This window comes from Festucalex cinctus, chromosome 17, assembly GCF_051991245.1.
Source record: "Festucalex cinctus isolate MCC-2025b chromosome 17, RoL_Fcin_1.0, whole genome shotgun sequence".
NCBI lineage: Eukaryota > Metazoa > Chordata > Actinopteri > Syngnathiformes > Syngnathidae > Festucalex > Festucalex cinctus.
In genome coordinates this window covers 19,955,501-19,969,328 of record NC_135427.1, presented here as the reverse complement: position 1 = coordinate 19,969,328, position 13,828 = coordinate 19,955,501, and the positions used below count along the sequence as shown (strand labels likewise).

General features: G+C 37.2%; 1 protein-coding gene across 1 annotated transcript; it reads right to left on the bottom strand.

Annotated features, from left to right (window-relative positions):
* Positions 1-465: 465 nt before the first annotated feature.
* tnfrsf13b (TNF receptor superfamily member 13B) lies at positions 466-4,337 on the bottom strand. Its single transcript, XM_077503933.1, has 5 exons — positions 4,318-4,337; positions 2,605-2,729; positions 2,252-2,370; positions 793-1,050; positions 466-722 (listed from the first exon to the last, which is right to left on the bottom strand). Exons 2-5 carry the CDS (start codon positions 2,715-2,717, stop codon positions 466-468), a joined length of 747 nt encoding a protein of 248 aa, XP_077360059.1. The 5' UTR covers positions 2,718-2,729; positions 4,318-4,337.
* Positions 4,338-13,828: the final 9,491 nt, after the last annotated feature.

The following is a 13,828-nucleotide window of genomic DNA, read 5'->3' as shown; positions in this document are numbered from 1 at the left end:
AATGAAAGTATCAAATTAATTGTAGACAAAATGTAAACTTTTTTATTGTTATAATGGGCTAAATAAGTAAAGTATCCCTTTAATCGTCTTTGCTGAACTCCAATTCTCTCCATTACTTCAAGACACAATTAATCACAAATCGATTCTTGCAGTCGACAAAATTCATTATTCATAATTGATTACTATGCCTGTACATAGTTGGAGGCCATGAATGATGGACACCAAAAATATGGAATGAAAAGCAGGATTGTTGAAGTAATTTCTCTCCATTGGCTTTAACCATTTGAGGATGTTGAGGACAAGGTAGCATCATTTGTAGATGTTTTAATGAAAATGACAGATAAATAGCTACTCCAATTGTCTTGCAGTTTTTTTTCTTTCTTAACAGTCTCCTCTATTTGTGGCAAGTAAACCAACTGTACTAATACTCTTGAAGTCAAGCTTACATACTACAAGAAGTCTCGCTCATCCCACCATTGACTCGTCATGCGCTTCCAATGTGGAGGTGTGAGACGCATTCTGTGCCCAGAGGGGACATTGATTTAGCATCAGGGCATGATGCAGTACGGCTTGTTGGTCGTACGTCACTGGTGCTCTGGAAAGCGCCTTATTGTTGCCGCCCACCGACGTGGGATCAGGATAGCAGTGGACACACACGCAGGTCTCAGTGGGGCTGGACTCATCTGGTGGCTCAGTAGCACCGCTTGCATGTGCCATCAAATCTGTCCATATGAGACCATGGATAAATTATACACCCAAAAGGAATGTCATTGGAACCATCACCACACTAACCTTTAGAGTTTGAACCTCTCTGAGCACTTCCCTGACCCTGCCTGACGGCCTCTAGATTGGGGTTCATTTGGGCTCTTCTTCTCCTTAGGAAGACAACCAAAGCGAGTAACAGGCTAGACAGCACCAGAAGCATACACAAGGCCAGGAGGGCATAGAGGAAGATGGTGGAGTCTTCCAAGGCCGTCTGTACAGAGAGCCCACTGCCGTGTAGGTGATGTGAGGTCACTTGAACAGGGTGCTTTTTAGTGGTCACTGGAGCTGACAGAGAAGAAGGTAAGAACTTAAAAGTTGATGTTATTTTATTATTTTTTTGGACTACGTAAAATTCAATTTTGTGCTGCTTTGTGTTTATTTTAGATGTGATTCTACGGTTGGCCACTAAGTGGCAGCACACTTTAGTTTAAAAAGCTGTAAATTCGACAGAGGAAGAATGAAAACAGGAAGTACTCGCAAATCAGCTAAGTTTTTGCTGAACGTGCTGATCTGAATTGACTGGATAGACGATAGACCAAGAGTTACATTATCGAAATTGGAGAACATTTAAGACCGTAGTTAGAAACAGCACGAGCTGTATATTAGGGGTGTGCCAAAAAAATCGATTCATGAAAGAATCGAGATTCTCATTTATTAATCGAATCGAATCGATATTTAATATCCAAAAATCGATTTTATTTCAATTAGAAATGAAGAAGAAGGGGAAAAGGCAGTGGTAGCCCACATGCTGTTTTTTTTGTGGAAAAAGGCACTTACAATACAAAATTAAAAAATGTTTAAACAAAAAAAAAGACAGTTTAATGTCTTTATTTGTCATTTTGTCTTGCAAAGCAGACCGGAGTAGATCATGACAATGTTGTGCATATCTGTAAATTGAAGCAGAAGTCATTTGTCAATTGAATAATTTTGAATCGAAAATCGTTTGAATCGAAAATCGATTCTGACTCGAATCGCAGACCCAAAAATCGCAATTGAATCGAATCGTGAGACAGTCAAAGATTCCCAGCCCTACTGTATATGTCTCATCTGTACATATACCGTATAGTTTATACCGTAGTCTGCTTGCGTCATGGGATGAGCAAGATGGCCGCCCTGTGACTTCAACGGCTTGCACAGGCGTGTATGGGCTCTCGGCTAGCAAGTCATATGTTCAGATCAGTGGCTGAACGTCGCATTCTCTTTAATCCTGCATTTTATTACAGTTTTACATTTTATAAGGTTTTCTTTGGGTATGATTATTGATGCATATTGTCTGATGTTTAAGTTTGTTAGTTTTAAAAAAATGATTTGTTTACCCTAAAGTTAAATATAGTGATCTTGCTTGCATTTCCAAAAATGTTGGAATGCTATTAAGAAGAAAAACGTGTTACTGTGTAGTGTGTAAAATACATTTTCCCAATCAAATCTCATTAAAGTAGCGATCACAAAATGACTTTCTTTGTGAAGTAAAAGACTTGGTACTCACTGTGGCAGTGCTGGAAGCACTCTGCTGGATGTCTACCACAAATGTCAGCACACTTCACACATTTCCTCAGAAGCCCATCATAGTAGTGGCCAGGCAGTGTTTTACAATCCGCTAACACAGAAGCAAAGCACAAAGTAAATAAGAATGGAGTTCATTGATTTATTTGAGGTGATATATAAATTTATGCCATATGTCATTTGGATATTGAAATATCTTGTTGTGTGTTATATTTGTAAATTTCTGTGTTCTACTTTGTCACTGGACCAGCCAGGACACTTTTATTGCTGTGTGAGATTTGATCTTGCTGTGATTTTTCCCTACTGGCCTTTACGGCGCACGTTATTTACTTACTACAGAATTTGGCGCACTTGCTGACGACCAGTGGTTGTTGACACATCACGTTGCAATTCAGACATTTTTTAATCAAACTGTCCCAGTATTGACCCACTGAGCACTTGGCATCCATCGGTACCGATTCCTTAATAGTGACAAACACAAACAACATACAGCAGGTTGACTGATTATTTATTTATTAGAAAAGCAGAATTAGTGAGCGGTCGACACCCCCCAAAAAGTGCTATTTGATTTCATTCAAAATGAATATCCGTCAGAAATATGTCATAACGTTCTCAAGCTCAGTTCTCTTCGCTCTAGTAAGCAGTCAGCCAGCTGTGAACGACTCAAGCCTGATTTTCGCTTGTGCATATTAGTCACAACCTGAGAGCAAAGAAAAAAACCCCAACTGATTTTGTAAAATTCTGTTGAATTAGGGCTGCTCAATTATGTAAAAAATAAAAATCATGATTATTTTTGCAATAATTGAAATTGAGATTATTCAAATGATTATTTACTTTTTGGTGCAAAATAAGGAAATGTTTAAGCATTTAAAAACATTAAAACCAATAAAAAAAAAAATAGAAACACTTATTTCAGTTACTGTTGGACCAAACAATTTATTTATTTAGTTATTTGTTTGTTTGTTTGTTTGTTTGTTTGTTTATTTATTTATGTTGGCAAAAACCTGAAGTTGGAGTGCAGCATGTGCACTGTACAGTAGGACGATCATTTAATTTTTGGTACAAAACAATAAAATGTTTAAACGTAAAAAACTAATAAAAAATAATAATAAGACAAATAAAATTCTTTTAAAAATTATGCAAGTTCCTCTTGGATAAAAAAAAAAGATTAAATTAATAATTTTAAAATTTTTAAAAAGTGCAAATGCATGAATTTAAACAACTCAAAAATTTGTATTAATCTTTTTTTTTTAAATACTGATTTCCCCCACAAATAAAAAAAGAGAATGTTTAAACATTTATAGAATAGAAATAGAAATACTATAATTGTGTAATTTCCTTTTGGACCAAATAGAATTTCTAATAATATCTATATTTATAATAATATCTATTTATTGATTTATGTTGGCACAAACTTTAAGTTGGAGTCAAGCATGTGCAGTCGCAGTACTGGGGCGATCATTGATTTATTTATTTTTGTACAGAACAAGAAAATGTTTAAATGTAAAAAATAAATAAATAAATAAATAATATTAATTTAAGACAAATAAAATTCTTTGGAACATTAAATTATAAAAGTTCCATTTGGATTTAACACATTTTATTAAATTAGTTATTTTAAAATCCAAAAAAAAAAAAAAAGAAAAAAAAAAGGGCAAATGTATAAATTTAAACTACTCAAAAAATTGGTATCAATAATCTTTTTTTTTTTTAACGATTATGCTGATTTTATAATTCTGGAGTGTAATAATTGAAATTGTAATTGAATTTCGACTAATTGCACAGCCCTATGTTGAATAACAGCCAATGTTGGTTTTCCATGGTCATTCAAAAGCCTGATTGGTCAGGCAAAACTGTGCATCTGACAAGAATGAATGAATGAATCCAAAGAGTTGGATGTCGTGCTGATGTTTAAATGAATTGACTCATCAACTACAAAGTGAGTAAGTATGTTATCAACAGTTATGTGCTGTATTATGTTAGTTGTACTGTTCAGACATGCATAATATGAAATATTGTTGCTAAGCAATCACATGATGTTGGTCTTACCTGGAGAGATGAATTTGCTGGCAAATCTTTTCTCGCAAATGTGGGTGAGACTAGTCTGTATCTTACCCTGGAAGCTCATTTGGGTATGGACTCTCGGTGTAGGCTGGGACTTCCCCTCTGTACAGTACGTGTGAATTCAGTCGCCAGAGGTTTCAGGTTCGAATCCCATCTTTGGCAGTCTCGTCATGCTTTTCTCCAAAGACATCCATGTTGGTTTGGTACGTTAAAGATGTGAATGTGGAAGAATCCAGCTTCAACTCAGCATTAGGGCTGGGTCTAAAATATTGATATATCGATATCGAATCGATATTCCTTATCATAGCCCAATATCGATTCAGAAAACCATGAATCGATACTTTTAATAGTTCTTTTTACCCTGTAATTTAATGTGCCAGATAAAACCCGACCGATTAATAGGCCACCGATTATAATCGGCCGATTATTGGCCTTCAAACATCGGCCAAAACTATCGGACAATTGAGGCTGATTATTTTCCCCTTAAAACGTTTTCAAAGAAAGCCGAAGTTTCCGACACTATGAAAGTACCCTGAATGCACCATTTTGCTTGCGTAGCATTAGCAACTAGCATGTGTGTAGCGTATGTTATTCTGTTGTCACGAGGCATCCTTTAAGCTGTTTAATGACACCGCACTTGGAGTTAACTCTAAGACTAAATTCACAATGTTAAGAATTACATCCACTCTATATTTAAATACAAAATACAGTTTGTTTTTAAAACATGGCTAGCCTAGCGCAGACAGGAAGTTAGCAAATGCTAACAGGAAGTTAGCATCGACTTCGGGAGCGTTTTTCCTTGAAATAATCGAATCGGGCCTTTCTGAATCGAATCATTTTGGAACTCTGAATTGATACCCAGCCCATTATTCATTAATTTTAATGACACCAATGATCATAATGGCTCTCTGACTGTAATGGCACCCTGTTTTGACAGGTGACACTTCCACGGTATTTGTGTGCCATTTGCCCAAAGTCACCTGGGTTAGACTCAAGCTCACACATGACCTAATGAGGAAAAGCAGTATGGATCATCTGAAGTCTCTCCATGGTACAGTAGCATATTACCATCATTCTTGTTCAAGTAACCCTTTCGCTTCACGTAATGTTGGGTTCTATTTGTGCAGCAAAAGAGACCACATTCTGTTTAATGTAATGTACTTTGTTGTGACTAGTTCTAATTTTAGGCTCACGCCAGGATGTGAGGTGCCATGTAGGCCAAAAATAACATTTACCTCTCTCACATTTACTCAAAATGCCCATACTCACTCACATAAAAAAAAGAAAGGAAAGAACTCTTGCACTCACTCTTCTGTTCAGCAGGGGGGGAAAAAAACCCTCACTGTTGGAGTCAAGTCAATCTGGGGGCCAGAACCATAATGCCACCAATCAGCATTAGAGTATCACTGACAGCAAAAATAGGTTACATACAGAACAAAAAGATTTTCTTGAGTGTGAGAGAGATTTTTTGGTGAATAAGGGAACTTTTTGAATATGTGCGAGAGTTTTTTTCTGTCTTATAAGAGGTTTTTGGTGAGAGAGAGATTTTTTTGTTGTTGTGTATGTGAGAGTTTTTTGTGACGAGCAAAAAATTTTCGGCGGGGTAAATTGGATTTAAATTTTTTTTTATTTTGGTGAATGTGATCAGTGTTTTTTGGGGGGGGATATGTGTGAGAGTTTATGTGGTGTGAGGTGTCTGTGTAGTTTTTAGAGTGTGAGCTTCTTATACTCCTTGTAATGTGGGTGATGTAGTGAGAGCTTATTGTGGGATTTTTTATTTTTTTATTTTTTATGAGCGGTTTTCTGGTGTGAGTGATTTTTTTTATTTTGAGTGCATTTTTAACTCATTCACTCCCAGCCATTTTCACAGAAGCAGTCCCGTTCGCTCCCGGCTGTTTTACTGGATTTTGACTGATTGAAGACCCACAGAATATTGTGTTCTATTGCTATAAAAGCATGGAACCTATCAAAAGAAAGATTAAAGTCTCTTCTTTCATCAGGAGAAAAAAGTATGTTTCTATCTGTTTCCGTTTTGCAGCAATTAGCATTAGAAGAGAGCTAAATTTAATCAGTTTTCACAAATCTATTTAAAATTGTAATTGAGCTTTTTTTCTTGATGGCCCTGGTTGATTTCCTTTGCTCTGCTGCCACCTGCTGGCTGTTTGTGTAATAACTACCATTTCTGCAACCGTTCTTTGCACTTGAGAGGCTGCATCAAAGCCTTCTGTATGCTCTAGCATAAAAAAAAAAATAAAAAATAAAAATAAAACGTATAAATACGTCTTTGGGACACTTAGGGAAAAAAGTATTTATACGTTATTGGGAGTAAATGAGTTAAGTGGGATTTTTTTGCATGAGAATTTATAGGCATACTCTGGGGGGGGTTTTTTTGGGTTAATGTGAGAGTTTTAGTGTGTGAGAGTTTTTTTGTTTTTTTGTTTTTCTCTTTTTTTAGCGGTTTGTGGGAGGGATTTTTGGTATAAATAAGAGGTTTTTTTTATGATTGTGATGGATTTTGGGGTGTTAGAGTGACTTTTTTTTTATGTGGCTGGTTTTTTTTTTTTTTTTGCGAGCATGAGAGGTTTATGCTACCTGTGACAGTTGTTCATGTGTGTGACAGTGTTTTGTACATGCACCTGAAAATTGTATTTGTACGAGAGATTTTTAGATCTCATGTGTCATGAGAGATTTGCAAGAGATTTTGGGTAATAGGTAAAAATTGTTGGCCTATATAGCCCAGGAAGTTATTTTACTTTCTCACAATATTAAAACCTAAACATTATAATTGAGTTAACCCCTAACACTGAATTTAAAGTGTTGATAATAACAATTGTGTTCAAATTTTGGGAGAAATTCCACAATTTGTTTCTTTGCTGCTTAGAGGACACCGAGCATGAGTCTCAGTTATTTTGGAATCACTTCCTGTATCTGGTGATGACAAGTTTAACTGACTCATCATTGTTTTAGTCATCAAAATGCTTCTAATACACAGCACAGCACAATCAGCATGTCTCGCTCAGGATGACAAAATGAAATGAATTCAAAATGAGCTTAACATTTGTGACTAATATAAGGCACACGTGCAAATAGGAGGTTCCTGCATCGATAGATTTTCACATACTGTAGCCCAGCTGTGAAGACCAGACCGGAAAAGCGTGCGGTGATAAGTTGCTCAAAGTTTAGTTTTGGTTTTTACACCAAACTGCTGACTGGAAACTGCTGTGTGTTGTTAGTGAATTCATAAATACATATGAATGCATCCTCTCGAATGGATATAGCGCTTTGGTTTTTAGACAAACACCGTTAATGGATAAATTGTTCCATAGATGGCAGCAAAACACACTCACAAAAAGGGATTAGTGTTAGTCAAAAGGCCCTTTTTTAAAATTTATTTATTTATTTTTAGCTTCTTTTGAAACCTGGAATTAATGTTGGCAAATGCTGGTACTATATAAATATGCACAAATACATGACTGTTACCAGCAGATGGAGACATTTTGCAGTGTTTGAAAACTCATTGATATGTTTAGTTTCAATAGTTGAGCAATGATGAATATAAATCTCATTGTGGTAGTGGGCTTGTTTACCTGTCACAATGTGAATAAAGACATCGAGGGAGCACCTTAGTGGTGATGATGAAGATGATGATGTTTTGGTGGTTTAAACTACCGCAATGAAATGCAACCGGCATGGCCAAGTATGTCATCGGTGTCACTCCGAATATGTATACGGCAGGTGACATCACAAAGTAGGTTGTAAATGGAGCGTTTGCCGATGTGAGAGCTTGTCTCAGAAGTCCTGGCATCAAGCATGTGCATGCGAGATCAAAGCACGCAAAACCACACGCTGAGCATCTCCTCTTGATCACACGGCATCTTTTTTTCCCCTTCTTTTTTTCGTTTTTTTTTTTCCCCCCACAAGGGCATCTGCTGGATCAAACAGACTGTTGTGTGCTCCCTCAGGCTCATATTTGGACAACAGCACTACAATGCCTTTGGAATAATCAGCTGTGGTTCTGTTTTCCAGCAAGCAGGCAAACGTTGAACTTGTTTATTTGGTCTTCTCATCCTGCTTGCCGCAATCTGTTTGTTAATCCTCATCTTATTTACATTAGTGAGCAGAGACACTGATATGAAGCAATATGTTAAGTCTTTGAGTGTGTCCATGACAACCAGGATGTAACTAGAACTACCTTTTTTTTTTCTTTTTTTTTTTTTTCTCATCTGAAGTGAGACAATGTGGGCAACAGTGCAGTTTCTATTTTTATATTACGTGATGAGAATTACAGGCAGTCACAAAGGCAAATGTTGTACAACTTATGTAAAGCTAGGATGACATTTGCTTCAAGTAAAAGTATTAAGTATCGAGTGGGCGACATGAAAAGTACTGACAGGCAGAGAATTATTAATTTTGTTGGCTGAGCAAAGCAATTTAGCGTAATTAAGAGCAAAGAAGAGGCAGAGAAGGCGTTTATCATTAGTTGTTAGCATTAAGCTAGCAACATTTTGACAAAATGAAATGATTTAGTTTTGTATTTTCAATGTACTGTGCAATATTTAATTGTGTGAAGGCTGGAGGCCACTTTTTTGACGCGCATCTCCTTCCATATTTTTCATCCGATTCACTCCATTCCAATTACAAACTATTCCAAAATTTCACGCGACGCGCGCTTGCATTTTTCTTATTCCCAGGATTCACGCCTTACCCACAATTCCCGATTTCGTACCCAATTTTTCCCCATTATTCTTAATGGGAGATTCGATATTTCACATTTACTTCCACATTTTTCATCCAATTCACATCATTTCAGCTTCAATATATTCCAGCAATTCATGCAATGCGGTATTCCAGCTTTTCTGTTCCAAAATTCACACCTTACCCATAATTCCCAATTTCGTACCCGATTATTTCCCCATATGTGACATTTTCCATTTACTTCCACATTATTCATCCGATTCACTTCATTCCAGATTCAATATATTCCACCAATTCACGCCATGATCTCATCCAGCTTTTCAGTTTCAAAATTCCTGCGTTACCCACAATTCCAAATTTCGTACCCGATTATTTCCCACATTCTACATTTTCCATTTACTTCCACATTATTCATCCGATTGACTTCTTTCCAACTTCAATATATTCCACCAATTCACGCCATGATCTCTTCCAGCTTTTCAGTTTCAAAATTCCCGCGTTACCCACAATTCCAGATTTCGTACCCGATTATTTGTGAAGTAATTTATGCCATGAGCTATTCCAAATTATTCCACAGGTTTTCATTCAGCTTTCCAGCCTTCACACGCCATTTCTCCAGAAATGGCATGTTCTAGTTCTCGTTATGTTTCTGTTTAACTGTAAACTCTAACTAGGAGTGACAAACAGCTTGAAGTGGAGTGAGAACAAGGCAACGTTTACAATATATGCAGCACATTTCAAATATTTTGCCCTTGGCATTCGAGCTTGCTACGCTTATTCATGTTCTATCACAGTATCCCTGTTTGGCTGTGAAGGGGAAGGGGCTATTGAGTCCCAAAAGCTCAAAGGTTCACTTCTGTTTGCCACTGATGTCAGTAGTTGGCTCCCAGTCAATCACGTTCAGGATGGGGTGCCTCACATTTCACAAGTTCTGCCAGTGCTTGATGAAATGTGGATGGTGGGCAGCTTTGGAGCATTTTTTGTACTCCTCTGATACGCCTGGATGTATGTTAGATTTCATTGTAAATGTTCAAGAATTTAAGTCTAAGTGAAAACAATGTGAATTTAGGATGTACAATTTTGTTTGATTTCTCTACCATATGTTATTAACTCACTCACTTGCAGCCATTTTGACTGAAGCAACCCCCTTTGCTTCCGACTGATTTTGCAAGGCCCACAGAATATTTTCTTCTATTGCTATAAAAACATGGAACCTGCCAAAAGAAAGATTAGAGTCTCTTCTTTCAGGAAAAAAAGTATATTTCTATCTGTTTCCATTTCGCAGCAATTAGCATTTGAATACAGCTTTTCATCATTATCACAAATATGTTTGTAACTGTGGGTAAATCAGCCTGTTTGCAACATGGCCCTGGTTGATCTTTTATACTGTGATGCCACCTGCTGGCCGTTTTTCTAATAACTACAATTGCTTCAACTAGGGGTGTGAATTGCCTAGTACCTGACGATTCGATCCATATCACGATTCATAGGTCACGATTCAACTCGATACCGGTTAATCCCGATATGAATTTAAAAGTCGATTGTTGCGATTGTTTTTACTCAAATTTAGAAAATACCATGAAAATTTATTTATTTATTGATCTGAAACTCCAGTTTTATAACTGTGAGCCACTGTATTTAACAAACAGGTTGTAACCTTTTTCATGTTAGAACAGCATTGAAGTAAAATATTAAGGCTTAATGTTCCATTATTAATACAACATTCTTCCATGCTTAAGGTGTGAAAGTTAGACGTTTTGTTGAATATTTTTCCATCAAAAATGGAAATAAAAAAATCAATTCGGCTGCCTATTGGATCGATTCAAGAATTGTGTGCTGTAGTATCGCGATATATTGCCGAATCGATTTTTTTTAACACCCCTAGCTTCAACCCTTCTCTGCAGTTCTGAGGCTGCATCAAAGCCTTCTGTATGCTCTAGCATAAAAAAAAAAGCCCATAAAAACTTATACATACGTCTTTGGGACAATTAAAACATTTAAAATAGAACATTTATACGTTTCTGGGAGCAAATTAGTTAATAGGACTGTTGCCCAGTGGCAGCTTTTCATTGCTATAACACCATGAGCTAAAAACTAGCGTTAACATTACAGTAGCTAGCCTGTTAGCATGCCAGTACCTGTATACGAAAATGGTCCACTGGGCTTGTTTGCTTTACATTATGTATTTTAATTAAGGTTTCCTTACAAAACATTTGAATGTATTTTAAAGGGGGAGTTGTTTGGAGACCGTACAAGTACAAATGAGGGCAAGAGCATATGCAGAAAGACGTGTGACACAGCAGGTGCAAGAGCTGGAAAAGGCAGGTAAGAGAAGGGCATTGATTGTTTTTGAGGCAAGCAAAATCAGTAATGAACTATGTAAACAAAGCCAATTAGATCTATACTTCATTTCAAGGACGACTGGTCTTGAAACCATTTGTGTTTATGCTGCTAAAGTAGGGTGACCAAATGTCTTCTTTTGCCTGGGCATGTCCACTTTTTTATATACGGTCCGTGTGTCTTTATTTTTTTCTTTTCTTTTTTCTTTAATAAATTTGTGTGCATGTTGTTATTGTTGTATATATTTGTATTTATTTTTTATGAAGTAGGTAGGTCAACTTTTTGCGTATATATGTCATGAGGTGTGTGAGTGGTTTATAATTTTAGCTCCCTTGAAGAGCTCTGTGCTCCCAGAGCAGAGGCCTTCTTGTGACGCGGGTTCAATCTCCCATCATTTTAGGATCATTATCCACCAGGTGCACCTAAATTGGAAATCACGTCCACAACATTCAGTCCATAATAACAACTATACCGTACTTATAATCTCATATCTTCCCTGCAATAATACACGGTGTGTGTGCTTGTGTGATGTGATGGTGATCATTTCACACTGACACACAAAAGTTTTTCCTTTTTCCTATTTGGTCATACATATGCGAAGTTCACTTTCATCTTTGAGCATGTCATCTCATCTCCAACCACTCACCTGCAACAATGGAACAGCACAGCCACGAGCACGGAATTCATTACCGCATAACATTCGCTCGCTTTCCCGGCGGCTGGAAGAGTTGTGAGTCGTGTCCGTAGGGGCGACTCAGCACGAGCGAAAAAGGGAATGCGGTTCACTCGTGCGTGTTAAGCGTAAAACTGGCTCACCTTCATGTGCAGGGCTGAGAATATTTTAAGTATGGATGCGTCATACAAAATATTTGATATTGTCGCTTCATTCATCTCACTTTCCTAGTGGCCAATGGCATCAGGCATTTCTTTATTTGAACAAATATGCTTTCAATTATAATATTATATGAAAAAAAATGTTTTATGGTTTATACTTTGTAAAAGTGCATCAAAATAGTCAGAATATTTTAGAAAATTGATTTCAGAAGTAATGGTAATGGCCTTTTTGTGACGTGGCGCCATAATTTTTTTCTGCCTGAAATGAGAATACTGTATCAACATTTACTCCATTTAAGGAATTAGCATACAATTTGAGAAAGTACCTGACATCATCTGATGGTGCTAATATATAGTATAATTAGGTGTTTTTAGATGTTTGTTTTTGAACATATTAAACATTTCCTTGCCACAAGAAATACAATTTGCATATTTGCGACTGTTTGCGACCTTGAACAAACACTGATGGAAAAAACAGTAAATCCCTTTGCAAAGGCTCGCAAGCCTTCGCCACTCAGTAAGATATGGGCTAGAGCGAACAGGTTTTGTTTGTTTAGTCATTGTTACATGCAGTCACAAATGAGACAATGAAACATGGTGAGAAAACTTTTATTCTGTCATGACTGGGTTGTTTGGGTCATGCAAGTGTTATGTTTACTGTCATGACTAGGGTCATGTAAGGGCTATGTTATGTTTACTGTCATGACTAGGGTCATGCATGGGTTATGCTTACTGTCATGACTAGGGTCATGTAAGGGTTATGTTATGCTTACTGTCATGACTAGGATCATGTTAGGGTTATGTTTTGTTTACTGTCATGACTAGGGTCATGCTTACTGTCATGACTAGGGTCATGTAAGGGTTATGTTTAAACCTAGGGGTCCGCCAGGAGGCGTCCTTTGGGGGGTGTACTGTCATGACTGGGTCATGCCAGGGTTAAGTTTGGGTCATGCAAGGGTTATGTTTGGGTCAGTGATGACCGTGAGGTCAAGTGTCTGTTTTGAACTGATGTAACCGGTATCTAGTTTCAACTGGTCTTAAGCTATGTGATGTCAGGAGCTATGTGATGTCAAGAATTTTTAATCTCTTTATCTGGTCAACAGCCAATCAGATAATTCCATATCAGTCCTGTTCCCCACATGTCGAGCCACAGCCAATCTGATCGATTCACTGTCTATATAAGCCTAACTGGGAAGTGTGTGTTTTGACGGATTATTCCTCTGTCCAGCTCACTACCTCCTTCTCTCTTCCTTGATGGCTTCTCGTTGTTTCTGGTCAAGTCAAGTTAGTTCCACGCCTTTTGATGTTATGCAAATAAAGTGTTAAAACTCTTATTTGTGTCTGCGTTTAGGGATCCAAATCCAGAACATAACACATTTGGTTATTGTTAACTTACTTGAAATCCTCCGCTAAGCCGATGCTGGCTGTTTTGAGTTCCACAGAGAGATTCCTTCTTGTCAGCCATTTCAAGTCGAATTGCAGAAAGCGCACTGTGATCATTTAAGTGGAGGGCAAAATTGATGAAAGTTGGTATTTTGCATCCGTATGCACTGATTTATTTTCCGTTTCCCCTAATGATAGCATATGTTCAGTGAAATACAGTCAGACAGCATTAAAATGTTTAAGT

Bases quoted from the DNA above. Each gene is read 5' to 3' on its own strand.
- tnfrsf13b (XM_077503933.1), bottom strand. From the start codon at position 2,717: ATGGATGCCAAGTGCTCAGTGGGTCAATACTGGGACAGTTTGATTAAA. The intron at 2,371-2,604 runs TAGTAAGTAAAT...GTGCTTTGCTTC, and splicing joins AGCAAGTGCGCCAAATTCTG to TGTGTTAGCGGATTGTAAAA. The intron at 1,051-2,251 runs GTGAGTACCAAG...CTTCTCTGTCAG, and splicing joins GTGCTTCCAGCACTGCCACA to CTCCAGTGACCACTAAAAAG.